Source organism: Carassius carassius, chromosome 23 (assembly GCF_963082965.1).
Source record: "Carassius carassius chromosome 23, fCarCar2.1, whole genome shotgun sequence".
NCBI lineage: Eukaryota > Metazoa > Chordata > Actinopteri > Cypriniformes > Cyprinidae > Carassius > Carassius carassius.
In genome coordinates, this window is record NC_081777.1 from 13,652,247 (window position 1) to 13,674,974 (window position 22,728).

Here is a 22,728-nt window from a genome sequence, read left to right on the forward strand (position 1 = left end):
CTAATCATGCTAGAGACATGTTAGCAATATGCTAATCATGCTAGAAACATGCTAACAACATGCTAATCATGGTAAAATACTAGCAACATGCTAGTTGCATGCTAATCATGCTAGAAACATGCTAACAACATGTTAATCATGCTTAAATCATGTTAGCAACATGCTAGTCGCATGCTAATCATGCTAACAACATGTTAATCATGATAAAATCATGCTAATCATGCTAGCAACATGCTAGTCGCATGCTAGTCATGCTAGCAACATGCTAGTCGCATGCTGATCATGCTAGAAACATGCGAACAACATGCTAATCATGATAAAATCATGCTAGTCGCATGCTAGTCATGCTAGAAACATTCTAGCAACATGCTAATCATGCTAGAAACATGCTAGTCGCATTCTAATCATGCTAGAAACATGATAGCAACATGCTTGTTGCATGCTAGTCATGCTAGAAACATGCTAGCAACATGCTAATCATGCTAGAAACATGCTAGTCGCATGCTAATCATGCTAGAAACATGATAGCAACATGCTAGTCGCATGCTAGTCATGCTAGAAACATGTTAATCATGCTAACAACATGCTAGCGACATGTTAGTAACTTGCTAATCATGATAGCGACATGGCTAGTCACTTGCTTATTATGCTATCAACATGCTAATCATGCTAGAAACATGTTAGTCACATGCTAATCATGCTAGAAACATGCTAATCATGCTAGCAACATGCTGGAAACATGCTAGCGACATGGCTAGTCACTTGCTAATTATGCTAGCGACATGCTAGATACCTTGCTAATCATTTTAAGTACATGCTAGTCATTTGCTACTCATGCTAGCAACATGCTAACAACTTTGCTTATCATGCTAATGACATGGTAGTCACTTGCTTGTAATGCTAGTAATATGTTAATCACTGTCTTTTTTAAACTTTGAAACTTTTCACATTTTCAAACTTCCTAAACTTTTCAAACTTTCTGGTCAGGCTTTCTCAAGCCAACTTAAAGTTTGTCTTGACAAACTTTTTATCTAGTTAATTACAGAAATTAAATACAGATGTAATTACATGTAGTTTTTTTTTAAATATAAGTACAATGTAAAAACATGTACTAAATTAATAATTAAAATGTAAGTACATAGTAGTTAAGGCTAAATCTATCCTAGCAACATGCTAATGTTAGGAACATGCTAGCCGAATGCTAATCATGCTAGAAAACATGTTAACGACATGCTAGTCGCATGCTAGAAACATGCTAGCAACATGCTAGTCACTTGTTAGTCATGCTAGAAACATGTTAGCATCATGCTAATCTTGCTAGAAACATGCTAGTCGAATGCTAATCATGCAAGAAATATAGTAGCAACATGCTAGTGATGGTAACAACATGCTAGAAACATACTAGTCGCATGCTAATGATGCTAGAAACATGCTAATCATGCTAGAAACATGTTAGCAACATGCTAGTCGCATGGTAATCATGCTAGAAACATGCTAATCATGCTAGCAAAATGCTAGTCGCATGTTAATCATGCTAGAAACATGATAACGACATGCTAGCAACATGCTAGTCATGCTAGAAACATGCTAGCAACATGCTAGTCATGCTAACAACATGGTAGTAACTTGCTAATCATGCTAGAAACAGAAACATGGTATCGACATGCTAGTCACTTGCTAATCATGCTACAAACATGCTAGCGACATGCTAGTCACTTGCTAATCATGCTAGAAAATGCTAGCAGCATGTTAATCATGCTAGAGACATGCTAGCTGCATGCTAATCATGCTAGAGACATGCTAGCCGCATGCTAATCATGCTAGAAAAATGGTAGCAACATGCTAATCATGCTAGAAACATGATTACAACATGCTAATCATGCTAGAAACATGATTACAACATGCTAATCATGCCAGCAACATGCTAGTCGCATGATAATCATGCTATAAACATTTTAGCAACATACTAGAAACATTCTAGCAACATGCTAATCGTGCTAACAACTTGTTAATTATGCTAGAGACAAGCTAGCCGCATGCTAATCATGGTAGGAACATGCTAGCGACATGCTAGTCACTTGCTAATCATGCTACAAACATGCTAGTGACATGTTAGTAACTTGCTAATCATGCTAGCGACATGCTAGTCAGTTGCTTATCATGCTAGCAACATGCTAGCAACTTTGCTAATCATGCTAATGACATGGTAGTCAATTGCTTTTAATGCTAGCAATATGTTAATCATTTTCTTTTTTAAACTTCTTAACTCATCAAACTTTTAAATCTTTTTAAACTTTTTAAACTTTTCAAACTTTCTGGCCTGGCTTTTCCAAGCCAACTTAAAGTTTGACCACAAACTTTACTATCTAGTTAATTATTAGCCTGTTTACTTTGGGCCTTATGAGTTATCCATGAACAGTACTTCTTAGGTATTGGTGGAACAGTATTCTAAAGTGTTACCCACTAAATATCTCTTTTTCTATAATAAATATGAGTGCAATGAGCAAAATAGAGTTAAGAACTTAATATGTCCCAAAGGGCATTTGAAGGTATGATAAAAGGCAGCACTGTTTTGCCTCAGAGGATCCAACCTCACATGCATACTGGAATGGCAAGGAGGACTGTGTTACTGCAGCTATTACTGCTCATTGTACATGGCAGCTTTGTGCCAGTTTCAGCGCAAGTCTGCAGTCTGCTTGGTCAGCCTGCCCAACCTCTACTTTCTGCAGAAAGAGACATCAACATTGGAGCGATTTTCTCAATCCACAGAAATGCCCTGCTAAAGATGCATAATTACATTTCTAAACCAGAGCCAATAACATGTCTCAGGTCAATACAATGATACAGACGGATTTTTTTTTTTTGAAATTCCTAAATATAACTCTTTGATTATGTATTACAACTGATGGTGTTTTTTTTTCACAGCTTAAGCCTTCGGGAATTTAAATTTGCTCAGACACTAATTTTTGCCATTGAGGAGATTAATAACAGCACACAGTTGTTACCTGGTATTTATTTGGGCTATAAGATATATGACTCATGTCGCTCTATCGCTCAAACAATCATCTCAGGCATCGCTTTGATGAATGGTTATGAAGCCACTTTGACTGATATGTCCTGTTCTAGACCACCAGCTGTTCATGCCATTGTTGGAGAGTCAACATCCTCACCCACCATTGGCTTGGCTTCTGTAGTTGGTCCATTCAGCTTACCTGTTGTAAGAACTTATCTGCTGTTTGTTAGTTTAATCATAGTATGAAGGACCACTGGAACATATGCTTAAAATATATTCTTCAATTCAAATGTTGAAGAATACACTGAATTGCATAGATTGTAGCAGAATGCTTATATAGTGGAAGAAGAACTGAAATATAGTCTTAAAAAGTCAGACTACAAAAATAAATAAATGTGTGGTAAACACATTACATACTGCTTCTTTATATTGCAGATCAGTCATTTTGCCACATGTGCATGCCTGAGTAACAGAAAAAGGTATCCATCCTTTTTCAGAACAATATCCAGTGATTATTACCAAAGCAGAGCGCTGGCTCAGCTTGTCAAGCACTTTGGCTGGACCTGGGTTGGCACAGTAAGGAGTCGCAATGACTATGGTAATAATGGAATTTTAGCATTTGAGGAGGCTGCAAAAGAAGAGGGGGTTTGTATTGAATACTCAGAGGCCATATTAAGCAATGATCCACAAGAACAGTTTCTGAAGACACTAGAGGTGATAAAAAAGGGCACCACCAGGGTTGTGGTTGCTTTTATAGCATTAGGTGATTTTTTCCCCCTCCTGAAAGTAATTTCACAGCACAACATCACAGGGCTGCAGTGGGTTGGCAGTGAATCCTGGATCACTTCTCGAACTCTTGCAGAAACAAAGGAATACAGTTTTCTTTCTGGAGCTGTGGGTTTTGCTATAGCAAATGCCAAAATTATGGGCTTGCGTGAGTTCCTAGTCAATGTGCACCCTGAACAAGATAAAAAAAATGAACTTTTCAAAGAATTCTGGGAAACAGCCTTTCAGTGCTCTTTCAAAAACAATGGCAGTGGTGGCTGTACTGGCTCAGAGAGACTTGCTGAAATGCAAAATGAATATACTGACGTATCAGAGCTACGAATAGTAAATAAGGTATATACTGCAGTGTATGCTGTTGCATATACATTACATAATGTATTAAAATACATCACATCCTCAGCCAACAGCAGCAAAGGAGTATGGCCTACACCACAAATGGTAAGTGACGAACACTTAGTTCATATTGAAGCTAATTAAAATAAGAATAATGTTCCTGATATTTCTTCTTAGGTGTTGAAGTGTATGAGGGATGTGAGATTCACTGTTAAAACAGGTGAAGAAATCTTCTTTGATGAAAGTGGTGATCCAGTGGCAAGATATGACCTTGTTAACTGGCAGCCTGCTGAAGATGGAAGTTTGCAGTTTGAACATGTGGGCCTGTATGACAGCTCAGTTACTTCAGAACAACGTCTTCAGGTCAATCTGGAACACATACTATGGACAGAGGAAAGTGGACAGGTACATAAGTATATTATATGAGAAGTTATTAAGGGCATGTAAAATAACTGCTTGAATCATGAAATGGACAATAACTGAAGAACAGTCAGTTAAATATGACAACATGTGTATAAAAGCAATAGCATTAAAGTGAGAAATCAATAATTTTACAAATTTAAACCAGCATTACTGTGTGGTTTTATTTGACAAATATTTTTTTATCATAGCTGCCTGTGTCCGTGTGCAGTAAGAGCTGCCCCTCCGGCACTAGGAAGGCAGTGCAAAAAGGACGACCTGTCTGCTGTTATGACTGTATTCCTTGTGCAGATGGAGAAATCAGTAATGGCACAGGTAAATAGTATATTAACTCTTATGAAATTATGTGAGTGTGAAGTGTAATAATCTGTGTCATATGACTTTATAATGCATGCCCCATTCACTAATGTTTCCTTTTATATTGAAAAAAAAATTATAACAATTCTTCACAGATTCTAGTGACTGCTTTCCTTGTGATTTGGAGTACTGGTCGAATGAGAGCAAAGACAGATGTGTATTAAAATTGGTTGAATTCCTGTCATACTCAGAAATCATGGGAATTGTGCTTTGTATTTTCTCATTCATGGGGGTGTTATTAACAGCTATGGTATCTTTTCTGTTTTATCTTCATAAAGAAACATCTATTGTCAGAGCCAACAACTCAGAGCTGAGCTTCCTGTTGCTCTTCTCGCTCTCACTGTGTTTTCTCTGTTCACTTACTTTCATTGGTCGGCCCACTGAGTGGTCCTGTATGTTGCGTCACACCACGTTTGGGATCACTTTTGTTCTCTGTATCTCCTGTGTTCTCGGGAAAACAATAGTTGTTTTAATGGCCTTCAAAGCTACACTTCCAGGAAGTAATGTCATGAAATGGTTTGGGCCTCTTCAGCAAAGACTCAGTGTTGTTTCCTTAACAATAATACAAGTGATTATCTGTGTGCTTTGGTTGGCAATATCCCCCCCTTTCCCATATATGAATTTGAGCTATTATAGAGAAAAGATCATCCTTGAATGTAACTTAGGGTCAGCTCTTGGTTTCTGGGCTGTTTTGGGTTATACTGGTCTGCTATCCACCTTATGTTTTCTTTTAGCTTTTCTTGCTCGGAAGCTCCCTGATAACTTCAATGAAGCCAAGTTCATCACATTTAGTATGCTCATATTCTGTGCTGTTTGGCTCACATTTATCCCAGCTTATGTCAGTTCTCCTGGTAAATTTACTGTTGCTGTGCAGATATTTGCAATTTTAGCTTCAAGTTTTGGTTTACTATTATGCATATTTGCTCCAAAATGTTACATAATTTTGTTAAAACCAGAGCTAAACACAAAGAAACAAATTATGAGGAAATAGTCATCTACAGCTCTTTAAGCTCGGTGATAAACATGCACTTAAAAACATTCCTTTGTATTCTGAGAAATCAACTTGGGAAAACAACAGAAAATATCTTGAAGTCTTTCATCTGTAAACGATAAAAACAATACCTTTAAGCAAAATCACCAGTGTTATGCCTTTGCATACTAAGACTGGCTTTCATAAAAAATTAAAAAAGTTCAACATGGCTGTTAAACTGGCAAAAAAAAAAAAAAAACATTTATCTGCTCTGAACTGATGGATTCCCTTGTGATGAGTACTGGTAGCTACAGAATGGTTGCACTATACTATCTAGGCTTTCTGACTCTTCTGGGTCAGCATTCTCATGGCTTTTCCAAATACTAATACTTGTCTTTGCACTGGACCACTTGTCTTCTTGATGACATATTTCCTATTTGGCCTAAGTGTTGTCGTGGCAAAATTTAAATCAACTCTCATCAGCATAAGAGACAGGCTCATTCTCAGGTATAATTAAAAAGAAAGCTTTTATTCCTTGCAAATAAGGTCAGACAGTCATACAGCAACACTGAGTTCCTGCAGAGTGAATCCGACCCAGGAAGAGGGCAGTCCTCCACCTTATATCCCTTTGCTGCTTCAAGGTTACAAAGTCTTAGCAGCTGTAACTTTCCATGGATAACATAAAACACACTCTGTAGTTTGTTTCTCACACATTTAGGACTTAGGTGACCCCCTCAGGTCATCCTCAGGCATTGTCCCCCCCCACTATATGGCCCAATGAACCTCTAAGGTCATTCTCAGACATCTGTTTCCCCCTCAGGTGTCGCCCTTCTGAACCACACAGCAATTCTAAGAAAACACATGCATATATAGGCATACAGAAGCAATGTTCAATGAATTTTTCCACCACAATTTCCCCCTTTTTATCATTCATTGATCACTAAAACATAAAAATTCATTACTACTGGTTATATTTTCACTACACACTTAACATTATGTTTGCTCTGGGCGCCGGGCTAAACAAGTAAAACACTGTTACTGCGTTTCTGACATAAGTCAGACCCTCAGTCACCTCACAGATACAAACACAATTCAAAATAAAAAATTCACACTCGGGAATACAAACATAATTCAAAATAAAGCAACTTAAGGCATATCATCACATTTATACTCTTCATCTCTGATTTTCTCATAAATGATCACCCTCTTAAGTTTGTAAAAGAAGTTAGAAAATATGCTAAGGCTTGTTGTATGGGGACAGACCCTATTCAAGCAACAAACAGTATAGATTCAGATAGGCCTGAACATTACTTACTTCAAAGAAAAAATATCATAAATCTCATACATTTAACACATTTCACTTTAGCTTCCACTACTGTTTGTCCCTTCATCAATAGTTTTCTCTCTACTAAAATCCATGATAACGTCTTCATTGTACACAGTCATTTGAACCATTTGATGTGAAATTCTAGACTTCACCAGTCTCTGTACTGAGCTGGATATACAACTAAAAAATACATGGTAGACATTATAGCAGCAAAAATCATTTAGCAGCATTATGTGTACGCTTAGGCTCTTTTACGGCCATTCTCATCTGGGTGATGATATTGGTAATGTTGTCACTGTAGTCTGGAATATTAAAACAACGTGATGTACCCAACTATGATGCTCATATTTATCTTTTCACTTGTGCGCAGACTACTTCGATGCTGTTTTTCAGTCTTAACCTTGCTCTTCCCGCTGATAAGGACGCTTGATGTTTAGGCTGGATTCTGGCCTTGTTGACGTGTGTGTCTCCACTCCTTTCTGTGGGACCTTTCTGCAGTGGCTGGCCTGGATCCATGTTGCTCTCTCTGCTACCTTCACAGCCGTGTGAGTGGTCAGAAGCACCTGGAATGGTCCCAGCCACCTTTTCGCCTTCCAGCTCTTTCTCCTCAGGTCTCGTACCACCACGAAATCTCCTGGTTTCAGGTTATGCAACGGTGTTTCAGCAACCTTCTCCTGAGCAGCTTTCACCTGCGCACAGACATTAGACAACAGAGAAGACATTTCCTTGCAATAACTCAACGTGTCATGCTCACACACCTCTGTAGATGGCAGCTGTTTTTTACCCCCTTCAATACCCACAAATGGTGGTTTGCCAAAGAGAATTTCAAAAGGGCTCACGTTTACTCTGGATCTCTTTCTCATTCTCATGTACATGAGATCGATTGGGAGCACCTTAACCAATTTCCTCTCAACACTTAGCCAATTAGTTTTTTATTGCCCCTACACAAAATGTGTTTCATTGTCTGAACTGCTTTTTCGTGGAATTTCCCCATCTCGGGACTATTTCAGTCAGCAGAGCCGTTACTACTGCTGCTGCATCCTGTTTGGACATTGGGAAGACCTCTACCCATTTGGACCACATGTCCACAAATACCAAACCATTTTTCCTTCCCTTCACATGGGAACAGTTCAATGAAATCCATCGGGGCTGTCTGGGATACCTGAGACATTTTTATGCCTCTTGCCACATTATGTGTATTACAAATGACACATCTTTTGCAAAAAATTTCTGCATAAATTTTGAACCCCTTTGTAAACCACAATTCTTTAATTTGCATAATCATTCCCCCTTTCGATGCGTGGTCTTTCCCATGCATCGACTTAACATAGTGAGGAAAGAAGTGTTTAGGTAAACAAGGCTTGCCATCTCCACTCATCCATACTCCATTCACCATCGTACAACCACTTGCTTCCATTTCTCTCTCTCCTGCCCTGTCGCAAATGTCTGCATTCCCTGTAAAGATGAAGAAATGTCAGGGTTATTTTCAGATAACAAAGTACACTCTGGTGCTTTTGTCTGCTGAGATGCCACAGCCTTCGCCGCTGCGTCTGCTCTGGCGTTTCCTGTAGATACAGAATATTTTTTATTAGTATGTGCTGTGCATTTACAAATGGCTATCTTTTCTGGCAGCAAAATAGCGTCTAGAAAATCTGCCACGAGGGGTGCATTTAATATTGGTCGCCCATCTGACTTCAAAAATTTTCTGTGTTTTCACTGCGCACCAAAATCATGAGTGACCCCAAATGCATAGCGTGAATCTGTGTAATTGTGACGCATTTGTCTGTCATTAGTTTGCATGCTTCTGTTAATGCCACAAGCTCAGCTGCTTGTGCTGAATAATTTGATGGCAATGAGCCAGAGGCCACAATGTCAAATTCAGTTGTTAACGCATAACCAACCTTATTCAGGCCTGTTTGTGGATCTTTAAAAGCTGAGCCATCCACAAAGAGGACATTTTCAAGTGGCACGTCAGACAGGTCTGGACGTGGCGTACACACTTGTTCAAGTGCTGTTAAACAACAATGATGCTCTTCCCCATCCTCTTCTGTTGGAAGGACAGTAGCAGCATTCAAGATTGTGCATCGCTTAACAGTGATATAAGGCGCATCAAGCAAAACAGTATGATATCTTAACCATCGAGCTGTTGATAAGTGTGATGTTTTCTGTTCCTGCAAAATCATGGACACTGCCTGAGGCATCATCAACGTCAGATCAGTGTAACCTACGAATTCTCTAGAAGCCATCACGGCCTACTCAGCAGCTGCCACCGCCCTCAGACAGTGTGGCAGGCCTGCTGCAACTGGGTCTAATTTGCTGGAAAAATATGCCACAGGTCTCAATTTGTCTCCATGATGTTGCAACAATACAGAAGTCATGAATCCATTTTTCTTATCAACCATCTGAACAAAGGGTTTATTTGGGGCCGGCAAGCCCAGAGTTGGCGCAACAGACAGCTGAACTTTACTGTTCAGAAATGCCTCTTACGCCTTCTCTGTCCACTCAATCCTGTTACATAAATTCAACCCCTTCCCTCTCAGGGCTCTCGGGTAGCTCAAAAATTGCATAATTTGGAGTAGATGTTCTACAATAGGAACACATTCCCAAAAATTTAAGCATTTGTTTCTATGTTACTGGTTTTGGGACTTCTCTTGTAGCTTTAACCCCTTTTTCGGACAATGATTTGCTATTCTGTGTTATTACATGCCCCAGGAATGTAATCTGTTGTTTTACAAACTGCATTTTTGTCAGGCTGACTTTATGGCCCTCCTGAGCCAGGTGCTTCAGGAGAGTCACAGTGTCAGTTACATGTAAGCTCATCACGAGCACACAAGCAAAGATCATCCACATACAGTAATAAAGCTGTACCTGCTGTCAGGGTCAAAGGTTCCAAACTCCTTCTTAGGGCTTAGTTGTAATCGCTAGGGGCGTTGCAATACCCTTTTGGCATTCGAGCACAGATGTAACCTTTGCCCTCAAATTCAAATGCAAACCAGAATTGGCTGTCTTTATCAACTGGCACGCTAAAAAATGCATTTGCCAAATCTACCACTGAGAAGAATGTTGCATCTTGTGGTATTCGTGACAAAATTGTGTATGGATTTGGCACTGATGGAGCTCTTTGTCTGACAGCAGCATTCACAGCCTGTAAGTCCTGTACAAATCGCCACTCTGTGGTCTGACCCTCATCCCTTATCTTTTTTTTTTTTTTTTACAGGAAAAATTGGAGTGCGAACTGGAGAATCATTGCATGGCACCATTATCCCCTCTCTTAATAGTGACTCAAATACTGGTTTTATACCAAGAATTGCCTCTAGTTTTAGAGGGTTTTGACGTTGACATGGTCTGTAATCAGATTTTGGGGTGACCACAACTGGTTCACATCCTTTAATTAAACCCACATCGTGTTTGTTTTTTGCCGATAACTCTGATGGCACTTCTGCTAATGCTGGATGAATATCTGAGGCACAAATAACTGTCATGCAATGATTTTCCCTTTTCCTGTTGTCAATGGGTACCACAACTCTCTCTACCTCAATTTCATGCTTGCATAAACACTCCCAGACTCTCACTGTTTCTCACCCCCCCTCCTATCTGTCTCCAGTCTGTGGCATAAACACAGCTTTTCACAAACAGTTCTAATCTGGGCCCCGACTGCTGGCCACGGAAAGCGATAAGTGAGGCACAGAATCCTCTGCCATTAAGTAAAACTGAAGCTGTTTTTCTGTCAGGCAAACTGAAACTGCACACAAATTTTCTGTCCAAAAGATTTTCTCAAAACTCTTTTTCATACTGGTAATCTCGTTGTACTACAACATGTGACGTGCAATGCAATTTGTCAGGCATGATCTCTCTGTCAACTTGTTTTGTTCGATTTTTTAGCCAGTTCACACATCATTCCAGCCCAATCAGAATTTATGATGTGCCACTCATATGCCCATTTTGGTTCTGCTTGCAGACAGCAAATCTGCTCTTTCTCTGCCACTCGGACACCCCCAGAGTCTGCAATCAGTGTCAAATTTAGTTTGCACATTAAATCTCTCCCCATCAAAGGCACTGGACATGCAGGGGTGTAGAGAAAAGCATGCCTCAGCACCCCGCCCCCCTCTGTTTCACAATTCAGAGGCACTGTGAGTCTTTCACAAATTACGTGCCCTGATGCAGAAATTAACTCATTCATTTCGCCTGTTAATTGTGGTTGGCATTGCAAATCACATGGCTCTATAGCTATATATATATATATATATATATATATATATATATATATATATATATATATATATATATATGTCAGCTTAAACTCAATCAATATCCCCTCTACTAGCATAGGATATTTAGGCATTTTCATAAAGGCTTCACTCTTATACATTATCGCACATTTATCAGAATTTCCATTAACAGAATCAGATATACACAAAGAAAAGCAAGCTTTTTTTCTTCATTGCAGAGAGCAGAAAGTACATCAGTGTATGTGTGTGTGTTTGTGGTTAGAAAATTTTAACTTCCCTGACTTGTGACCGTTGGTTGTTCGCCCTGGACCCCTCCTCTCTGCTCTCCACCTCCCTCGTTTCAGTCTGCTTGTTGATTTCGCTGGTTCTCCGGGCATTCCCTTGTCCAATGACCATCCTTTTTGCACAGTCTGCATCTGGTGTACTTGAATGTCGTATGTTCATCAGTCTTGCAGATCCAACAACCCCATCTTTCAGATTTCCTTTTAGTTTCATTCGGATATCTTCCTCCTCCTCTTTTCCATCTTCCCCTTTTCGATTGCTGGTTTCGCTGCGCAGAATAGCCACCCGGCTTTGACACGGCTTGCACTAGCGTCAGCTGCCACTCTCTGTCGGTCTTGGCTTTAACTCTTTCCTTCTTCGCCGTCTGTATCTTTTCTGCATGCAAAGCTTGTGCTAAAACAGCAGATAGCCGTCCACTTTTCCATTCACAGTGTTCTCTCCGACAGTCCTCTTTCTGCAGCTCTCCACTCACTTTATGCCAGCTCGTAGCCCCCAGTTTCACTGCCAACAGCCTTCTCAGTTCATGCACGGTAGGGCTGAATTCTTGGCAGAAGGTGACTAATTAGATAGAAAATTTATCACCTGCTTCGTCAGGGCTCGGCAAGTTAGCCATCGCTTCTCTCATGTCAGTCATAGTCCATGGTCTAAAGACCATAATAGGCCCGTCAGGACCTGAAACTTCAATCATTGGAGCTGTTATACTTACATTTTATTCTTTCACTGTTTGTCTGTTTTTTCTTTTCTTTGTCGGGGGTGCTCTGCACACTATTTCCTCTACAATTTCCTCGTTGGGGGTTTCAGGAATGATTTCTGGGTCTTCCACTGTCTCTTGTCTCCATTCTGGATCTGGCCACGGTGCTGTTGGTCTTCTCGGCGGAGAGCAGTCGAGGTCAGGGTCCATTTTCACGGCTTGCAACTCAATCACAGGAAAATGTGTATAGGGCGGAGGTACATGTTTAGAAACACAAACATCAGAGCGGTTAGTAGGTCTATGTGAGGCAATTACATTTTCTTCACATTCTTCAACTTTCTTTTCCTCCTTTCTACTTGCTAATTCTTTCTGCATCGTTCTCCTTTCTCTCCTATCTGCTTCCGCTATCCAACAATTCACAGTTCGTTCACATCTCTCACACGTGTCTCACACAACAACCTTTCTGTCTCTCGCTTCCCTCTTCTACTGATTCCTTCACAGCTTTTAATTTCTTAACACTCAACGTTCCCTCTTTTGGAAAACCATGGTATTTAATTAATTTCCCCATATCTTGCATGCATTTTTGGCCATACACTTTTTTCATTTGCCTAAACACCGGTGTATCATATTCAACGAGCTTGCTCTGAGACTTTCCCATATTTGCTGGTTTCCTTCTCTGTGGATACCTTTTCCTTCGGCGCGCCTATAATCTGTCAGACGTCTCCAACATATCCGACTTCCCCTGTCCAAGTCGGGGAGGCAATACTCGCATAGTCTCATTTCCCCTCTTAGAAATATGTTAACCGCTTGCGCGTGATCTCAGCTTATCGCTTCAAAATATCTGGATCGTTTCGATCTCAATTTCTAACTCAATTATGATCACGCCAGTTGCAGCAGTTTCAATTCCCCCTTAGAAATGTATTAACTGTGCCACAGTATTCTCACAATCCAATTCCCCTGGAATCACCCTGATTGTGCTTCCCACAGAGAAGGACCCACCACTATGGTTCGTCCCTTTTCTAATTTAAATTCCAATCCTTATTTCTAAAAATCCCAAAATTTAGAATACCATGAACTGTCTCTTACCCGAGAGTTCTGTTGCCACCCAGGTTCTTTTCTGATTCCAGTGGTGTCCCCTCCGGGCCTCGGCGGTCTGTCTCTTTCTCCCTCAAATCTAATCGGGGTTAGGGCTGAACTTCTATTGTTCAGGATGATCAGTCACCGTCCGCTCACAGGTCCAGAAGACACATCCAAGGAATCCCACGTTCTGACACCAAATTGTCATGGCAAAATTTAAATCAACTCTCATCAGCATAAGAGACAGGCTCATTCTCAGGTATAATTAAAAAGAAAGCTTTTATTCCTTGCAAAGAAGGTCAGACAGTCATACAGCAACACTGAGTTCCTGCAGAGTGAAACTGACCCAGGAAGAGGGCAGTCCTCCACCTTATATCCCTTTGCTTCAAGGTTACAAAGTCTTAGCAGCTGTAACTTTCCATTGATAACATAAAAAACACTCTCTGTAGTTTGTTTCTCACAAATTTAGGACTTAGGTGACCCCCTCAGGTCATCCTCAGGCATTGTCCCCCCACTATATGGCCCAATGACCCTCTCAGGTCATTCTCAGACATCTGTTCTCAGACCCCCCCCCCCAGGTGTCGCCCTTCTGAACCACACAGCAATTCTAAGAAAACACATGCATATATAGGCATACAGAAGCAATGTTCAATGAATTTTTCCACCACAGTGTTTAAGTGGACATGATGACCACAAGTGTGTATATAACTTTTTATTACCTGATGGTACACACAGCAAAATCACAGGTGTAAAAATAAAACCCACAGTGTCATATTTAACACAAGAAAAGTGTCTTGTGTCCAAACTATAGAGTGTAAATGTTACACTTTCAATAGTGTTAACTTTTTGACACCCTTTGCATGTAAATTCATCATGCATTATTGTTAATTATTAAACCTATTAAATACTATTCATTGTTGTTCCCTTTCAGTTGGTCACTCTCGACGTCATGTCGGATGACCGACGAATTGGGATATTGTTTCGATAGACCAATCTACTTCAAGTGTAAACTTAACGAGCCTATGCACATTGGCATTCAATTATTGCATCCAGATACAGCTGATCACAGCGTGAGTATGAGAAGGCAGCAGGTGCAATGCATACCAGCTTTTTGCTTCGGAGCCGAGCGACAACATCATTCTGCTCCATCCACTGGCCTCAAGTGAATATGTTCAGTGCGGTTCAGTGCGGATGTAGGTTATTTCCGACAGTAGCACGGGTGGTTTGAGGATTTCAGTGGTGGCAAAGCCCTCAGGGAACCAGCCTCTGGGTGCCCAACACTCCTCTAGCATCTCTGATCCATTTGAGCAGCCAATAGAATGCACTGGGCCCTCTTCATAGAGTGAATAAACGGTATCCGGTTGTCGATCACTGCATAGGGGATGGTGGCAATTCCTGAATCGGATCCAGAGGTGACAGCTATGCTTTCCCGGGCCGCCAAGAAGGTAGGGCTCAAGTGGAAACCTCCATCGTGTACCGGGCCTTCCAGGCTGGATGATTGGTTTCTCAGGGTGGCCTGTGCTGTTTCACAGCGCCACACCCTGGTGACTTTCTTCCCAGAAGTGTATGATGAGCTCACCAGGTCATGGATGAGACCTTTTACTGCCAGAAACTGGCCGATGGGCTCCTCCTCCCTCCCTCATCACCCTCGATGGTGGTTCAGCAATGGGCAACATGGGGGTCCCCATGGTGGAGTGGTGGTTTGCGATGCAGTTTTGTCCTAATACCGCCTTAACTTGGTAGGGTGAATCGTGCCTCCCCTCTTGGCTCTGTAGGTACTCATCTGCCCTGTCCGGCGATGCTTGTATGGCTTGTGGAGAAGCTACCTCCACTTTACATGCTACGGCATTACTGCAGTTGCACCAGGCCAAGGCACTGAATGACCTGCACTAGAGTGGTCATGACCCAGAAGTTCTCAGAATACTCTGTACCACTAGTGACCTCACGCTATGGGTGACGAAGGTCACTGCGTGGTTTCTGGGCTGTGCTATGTCCACTATGGTGGTCCATGACTGCCAAATGCAGACAAAGTTTGGTTTCTTAATGCCCCTGTATCCCAGACCAGCCTCTTCAGCAATGCGGTTGAGAGTAAGCCCAGCAGCTGCGTAGAACCAGACTGAGGTGCTTTATCACACCCTGCCCCGGCTGGCAGCTGCTGCTTTCACCCATCCATTGGCCACAAAGCCCAAGCCTGCCTGTCGCCAAGGGTGGCCCCCTGCGTCTGCTCCCATGTCGCATCCGCAGCAGCCTCCAGACAGTGACACCATGGAGCTGGTCATAGACAGGCCGCCCCACCCATCCTGGCCCCTGTCATACCTGGCGGTGAGAAGAAGAGCGAGAGGCCACGGGACGGTAAACTGCTCTTTGGGGGATGTTGAAGGCACCTCTCCCTCCCCTGAATGAGGGCCGGGTGGAAAATCTGGAAAATCTCGACATCTCGGGGTCCCAGGAGGGCAGGGAGAGTCTCGATCGGCCCAACACCAGACCTCAGTCATCCTCCTCCTTCGCCAGCGGGCAGCAACAGATAGTTCAAGAGTGTCAACAAAGGCCATACTCCCGCACCCTACCCAGCCTGTCTAGCTGGCATCTGCAGAGCAGCTGCCTTGGCCATGAGATTCAGTTCTCCCGGCGGCCTCCCAAGTTCAGTAGCATTCACTTCACAACAGTAAATGAAGCCGATGCTCCTGTCTTTTGGGCGGAGATCGCAGTCCTACTGGCAAAGGACACAATAAAGACTGGTCCCTCCAGCCAATACAAGGACAGGGTTTTTACAGCCCATACTTCATTGTTCCTAAGAAATGCAGTGGTTTACGGCCTATCTTGGACCTGCAGATCTTGAACTGGGCCCTTCATCGGTTCAAGATGTTGATGCAGAAACACATCTTCCGGTGCGTCAGTCCCCGAGATTGGTTTGCAGCAATTGACCTGAAGAACGCGTACATTCATGTGTCGATCCTTCCATGCCACAGACCATTTCTGAGGTTTGCGTTCAAAGGACAGGGATATCAGGACTCCCCTTGTCTTCACAAAAGTCCTGGATGTGGCTCTTGTTCCCCTCAGAGAGCAGGGTGTTTGGATCCTCAACTATCTTGGCTGCTGGGCTCTTGATGTATCGCCAAAGAGGCTGGTCTGGGACACATGGGCATTAACCCTCTGGAGTCGATTAACGCATATACGCGTTATGAGTCATTTTCTCTTGATAACCCCAAAAAGAACTTAAATTACACTTTCAGTTTTAATCGTACAGATAAGAGCAATACATCAATCGAATCTGTAAAGGGTCTACTTTTTTTTGGATACAGACATAATAACAAAAAAACTTTGTGCACTTATAAAATAAAGATAACAAACAAGGTATGCTGTTTGCAGCCTTTGTCTGCGCTGATCTTCATTTACAAACACGTCATTAAAATGAACTGTAACTCAGTGAATCCTCAACGAAGAGACATGAGAGAGATATCTATAGAAAGCTACTTTTAAACTAAATAAGTGCTGCCGAAAACAGATATTCTGTGTTAAAGTAATCCATATGAAAACAACGCAATGTCCGTTTTTCAAGTCTCCCTTCATTATATCTAATGTGACCACGCCCCCTCGCTGAATGCGCTTATTCAGATTCAAACTGAAGCGCGCGGCTTGAATACGCCCACACAGAAGAAAAAGCAGTGAGACTGTTCTTCAAGTTCTTTTATTTTACTGCTTGCTTCGCGATGAGAGGAATAAGACATAATTAACCTCGAAAAGATGTGATGTGGTTGAGGATTTGAGAAATGGATTTCCTCAGAAAAAAAATAATGAAGTACTTTATTCAGCAGAGATAATGAACATGAGTCTCTTTTAATTTATTTATATACTTGTACTAGTTTTCACACAACGTGTAAACATTTTACTAGTTAGACTTTTTCCAAAGACTTTTTCCAAACTATAATTCCTGACTAAATGTATAATCAAGTGAAACATTATGAAGTTTCAATAACAATATACAATATATACCATTCAAAAGCTTGATGTAAATAATATAAATGTAACAAATGAATGTAACTGTAACAAATGTAACAAAAAATGGTGTTCTTTTAATTTATCCCCCCTAAAAAACCTGAAAAAATATTCTCAGCTCTTTTCAACATTAATAATAATAATGATAATAATAATAACAATAATTTTTTTTTGTAGAGATTGTTTAATAAGATTGTTCAAAGGATTTCTGAAAAAAAATTGAAAAAAAAGAATGAAGCGCTTTATTCAGGAGAGATCATAAACATGTATATATATATATATATATATATATATATATAGTATATATATATATATATATAGTATAGTTTTCACATAACGTGTAAACATTTTACTAGTTAGACTTTTTCCAAACTATAATTCCTGACTAAATGTATAATGGAGTGAAACATTATGAAGTTTCAATAACAATATACACTACTATGCCATTCAAAAGATTGATGTAAATAATATAAGTGTAACAAATAAATGTAACTGTAACAAATGTAACAAACAATGCTGTTCTTTCAAATCATCCCCTGAAAAAATATTCTCAGCTCTTTTAATAATAATAATAATAATAATAATAAAATAAATAATAATAATAATAATAATAATACGTGGTTTTTTTTTGTAGAAAATCAGATTGTCAAAAAGGATTTCTGAAGGATTGTGTGACTGGAGTAATGATGCAAAGAAATCTGCTTTTAAGGTCAGCTTTGATTTTTCCTAATAAACTGTTTAACTGCACTCGCAAGTGGATATTAAAAAACCAAACTTTGTTGGCATTCCTCATATAGACCAGACACAGGCACTTTTGGAGCTCCTGGACATTTTACAGCCCAGAATTCTCTCTGAGAACATCTGGATCTGCAGGTCCTTCAGTATGTGCACCTTCTACAGAGGCACCATCGAGAGCATCCTGACTAGCTGCATCACTATGTGGTATGGCGCCTGCAACGTGTCCTGCCAGAAGCCCCTAAATGCATAGTGAGAGCAGCTGAGAAGATTGTTGGTGTCTCTCTCCCCTAACTCCAGGCCATTTATGGATCCCGTTTCACCCGCAAAGCCCTCTGCATTGCAGGTGATTCCACCCACCCCACACACAGCTTCTTTAGTCTGCTGTCATCAGGGTGAAGACTGCGTTGTCTCCAGGCCAGGACCAGCAGACTGGACTGTCTTAAAGGGTGCTCACAAGGCAACGCAGCGACTATTGCGTACATCAACTGACAAGGTGGTCTGCACTCCTGTCGCATCTCGCCTGCCACCTCCTTTTTGGAGTCGGAAGGTTCTGTGGTCACTTCATGCCTTTCACATTCCGGGTCTGCTCAACTGTACGGCTTCCTCGAGCTACACTCCTGGGAGAATGGCGATTCCATCCCCATTTGGTCCAGCTGATTTGAAGACATTTCGGAGCCACTCAGGTACACCTGTTTGCCTCTCTAGAGACCTCTCACTGCCAGTTGTTCTATTCACTGACCAAGGGAACACTCGGCACGGATGCACTGGCACACAGATGGCCGCCGGGCCTGCGCAAGTATGCATTTCCCCCAGTGAGTCTTCTTGCACAGACACTGTGCTAGGTCAGGGAGGAAGGGGAGCAGGTCTTGCTTGTGGCGCAATATTGGCCCACTCTGACCTGGTTCCCCGAAATAGTGCTTCTCGTGACAGTTCCTCCCTGGTAGATTCCTCTCAGGAAGGATCTAATGACTTAACTTAAAAAGCCATATTTAGTTTTCTGAATGGGGGGGTGGTGCACTACACACAATGCACTACGCAAAGTATAAAATATTTATACTTATTGTATGATACTTACAGTTACCAATAACAATATTCTAAGCTTTACACATTTGACAAGGTTTACATTCATTCCATCGAATTTTGCTGATTTTTCTAGAAGAAGTCATAAGTCACCTTAGTATAATAAATTGACTAACTCATGCATTTTATATATGCACCTGCAATAAAGAGATAGTGTACAGTTTCAATGTACTGTATACTTACACAACCAGTCGGTGAGCATTTATTCTTCAAATTGGGGAATAGAGTAATGATTCCAAGAGCACACGGATACTGGCTGGTGGGATCCTTCTACACCAGAGCATGACAAAAATAAAAGAAAAATAATAATACAATTAACACGTTACATATAACATTTACATTTATCTGACGCTTTTTATCCAAAGCGACTTACAATTGCTATATATGTCAGAGGTCGCAACTTGGGAGCAACTTGGGGTTAAGTGTCTTGCTCAGGGACACATTGGTGCCTCACAGTGATTGTGATGTGGAATCACTGTGGAATCTGAACTTTCTGACTGAAAATGGCAACTCAGAGAAGTCTGTCTTGTGGAATATTATCTTAGAATCACATACAGTCAGGTTTAAAAAAAGTGTGTTACTAATACAAAAATGGTAAACACTCAATTTTCATTTAAAGGCAGTTCATCATTGAATTCAGAATTCAGATGTCATCATCCAGCTCAGTTCAGTTTAAAAAAGTATCTATGCCATCAATTCGTCGATATTGCTGGAAATTAAGTGTCATCAACTAAGCAAGCCAGAGGTGACAGTGGCAAGGAACCAAACTCCACTGAAGACAGAATGGAGAAAAAACCTTGGGAGAAACCAGGCTCAGTCGGATGGCCAGTTCTCCTCTGGCAAGACGAAACTTAATCTCAGTCACAGACATCACGCCCACAGACAGTTGGCTGAACGTCTGAGGCATATGGGACACAATATTGGAAACCCTTCAGGAGTGTCGAAGTCATCATCGTATAGGTTGAATTCTACAGGATTTCCATGTGACGTGTGTGTCGCATCTTTAATTTTCTGCCTGGAAATAAAGATACTGTAGTGCCAAAGTTTTACACACCGGTCTGTTATTGTGGCCACATTTCCATGCCTTGAAACATAACAATGAATGAAAATAACTTTGATTGCTGGTTTGACATGTTGGTCAAACGACCTCATGAATGGGCCTTGGCCAATGAAAGCTGCCATGAATTCCAGACATTTAGCCGTCAGTCTGAAGGTCTGGCTACACTAAACTAGACGAAACCAGCAGTTCAGTTCCAGGCTGCAGCAAAGACATATTGTGCAGAGCACTCATCTGGTCCCTGTGGTCTACATACAGCACACACGACAATATGAACATAAAGCAATTTTCATAATAAAAACTTATTTGAGTGCTATTTAAAATACAGGTGCTATCATCATGTATTGTAAAGAAAGATGTTTGAGAATACAAACTAGATTATACATTTTTGAACATGGCAGCAGGTCATGAGTTTCTTACCCGATTTATCACCATCCAAATTTTGAAGGACACCTTAGATGTTCTCACAAGCTCATGAAAAATATCAACATCAACTCCTGCTGAGTCTTTAGGAACCACACTGGCTCCATGCAGCAGGTTGAACTTTGCTGAAGCGTGAATCAAGTAAATTGGTGGGTTTTTGTTAAATGTTAGCCAAAATCAATCACAATTAAAAGAACTAAAGACTTAAACTACTTCAGTCTGTGTGCATTTAATTTATTTAATATACAAGTTTTACAATTTGAGTTGAATTACTGAAATGAACATTCTAATTTATTGAGATGCACCTGTATATTAGGCAGATAGGCATTTTTCTTGATTGAAGATTTATCCAGTCCAGTAAAACAAGATCATGTGCTTCAAGGGAAGTTCACAGGTTATGTAAGTTTATGGTCAGGTAAATAGGCCTATTTTAAAAATCTAACATCCAATAGCTTGGCAAGGCTGAAGAAAAGGACCCATTCGTTGTGTAAATGTGGTCTTAGAGAAAAAAAAAAAAAACCTAAAGCACCTTTATTTTAATCAAGATAAAACTGATGTTGTAATATTATAACAGTGGGCCTTACAGTGTTAAACACATAAAATACATAAAAACACAACTTAAAACACCAGTACGCTACCACACTGTTGGTCGATGCATGATCATAAGACCTCAAAGGGGGCCATATGTCGACCTTCTCATCTGTTCACCAGTTCTGTCATGTCCAGGGAGGCCACCTATGAACTCTCCTCCTGCCTTGTGATCATAGAGACCATTGTTAATCTGTCTGTGTTCTATTTTCCAATATATATATATATATCTCCCAGATAGCAAATATACTCAGTTATGGTTAGATTCTCACCTGTCGGAGATTTACCCCTCAGCCTGACTCCATCTGCTGCTTGCAGGCCGGATGCGCAGGGCATTAGGGAGCCGTCACAGCCACTTCCAAGCTGGAAATGGGCCGATACTAAATTGTACAGTACGCCAGACATAACCCGGATTAATTTTTAATACCTAATTTGCTGTTCACTAATCTTTCATTTAAAATTGATACACAGCCAAAACATTTACTTTCATTTTTTTATTATATATATATATATATATATATATATATATATATATATATATATATATATATATATATATATATATATAAAATGTCTCATTATGATTATGTAATCTTAAAGTAAATAACTCACTTGGTTAAGTTGGCATGAGTAACATTTATTTACAAAACTATGCATTATTTATAAAACTAATTACAGAAAACAAAAAACAATCAGATGTTACACAGAATATATATATATATATATATATATATATATATATATATATATATATAAAACATTTAGCAAAATTACTTTAATTACAACAAAGAAGACTTTTTTTGACAAAGGTCAGAACTCCTGTTATGATGTTGATTTTTGAGGTGCACTCTTGCCATAAATTAATCTATTACTTTTCCTACATAATTTTACACAAAAACGATGGTAAAATATCTATTTAGGAGTCTTAGACTTTTCCAACGATATATAGTTTGTCATGATTAGTTAAAGATTTAGTGAAGTAAACGTAGGCGTCCCGTATACGGGACGGGGTGACAGTTAAAAACAAAAGTTGTCTGTTGACATTATTTAATGGATCTGAGCTAACATGAACAAAGAACAGTTGTTTTTTTAAGTAAAGATTAATACATATTGTAACAAATTTATTGCTAATTGTTATTTAAAGTTAATTTCAACATTAGTAAATGTTAACTAATGATACCTTGTTATAAAGAGTTATAACATTTTAGTGTTTTGAACAACACTAATTGGTAAATGGTAAAGTTTTGAAGTTAAACACATTTTGCACTATTTTAGTCATCTAATCATTTACAACTTTTACCATTGATTATTTTTAAGTAAAACAATAAGTACTTTTTCTTGGTTGTTGTCCATTTTCAAAT

At 40.2% G+C, this 22,728-nt stretch overlaps 1 protein-coding gene and 2 long non-coding RNA genes across 3 annotated transcripts; 1 reads left to right on the forward strand and 2 right to left on the reverse strand.

The window, feature by feature from the left end:
• Window positions 1-2,445: 2,445 nt before the first annotated feature.
• LOC132101898 (extracellular calcium-sensing receptor-like) lies at window positions 2,446-5,900 on the forward strand. Its single transcript, XM_059507122.1, has 6 exons — window positions 2,446-2,829; window positions 2,926-3,217; window positions 3,449-4,237; window positions 4,310-4,537; window positions 4,744-4,867; window positions 5,005-5,900. The coding sequence occupies exons 1-6, from the start codon at window positions 2,528-2,530 to the stop codon at window positions 5,898-5,900; spliced, it is 2,631 nt and encodes an 876-aa protein (XP_059363105.1). The 5' UTR covers window positions 2,446-2,527.
• A 489-nt stretch (window positions 5,901-6,389) lies between these two features.
• LOC132101345 (uncharacterized) lies at window positions 6,390-8,055 on the reverse strand. Its single transcript, XR_009423163.1, has 2 exons — window positions 8,003-8,055; window positions 6,390-7,895 (listed from the first exon to the last, which is right to left on the reverse strand). It is a non-coding gene; the product is annotated as an uncharacterized LOC132101345 (long non-coding RNA).
• A 4,518-nt stretch (window positions 8,056-12,573) lies between these two features.
• LOC132101899 (uncharacterized) lies at window positions 12,574-14,023 on the reverse strand. The gene is made up of 2 exons (XR_009423232.1): window positions 13,731-14,023; window positions 12,574-13,552 (listed from the first exon to the last, which is right to left on the reverse strand). It is a non-coding gene; the product is annotated as an uncharacterized LOC132101899 (long non-coding RNA).
• Window positions 14,024-22,728: the final 8,705 nt, after the last annotated feature.

What these genes read in the sequence shown, in the direction of transcription:
- LOC132101898 (XM_059507122.1), top strand. Translation starts at nt 2,528, where the DNA reads ATGTCCCAAAGGGCATTTGAAGGTATGATAAAAGGCAGCACTGTTTTG. An exon ending in GAGCCAATAACATGTCTCAG is followed by an intron (nt 2,830 to 2,925) that starts GTCAATACAATG and finishes TTTTTTTCACAG; the next exon opens with CTTAAGCCTTCGGGAATTTA. An exon ending in GGACAGAGGAAAGTGGACAG is followed by an intron (nt 4,538 to 4,743) that starts GTACATAAGTAT and finishes TTTTTATCATAG; the next exon opens with CTGCCTGTGTCCGTGTGCAG.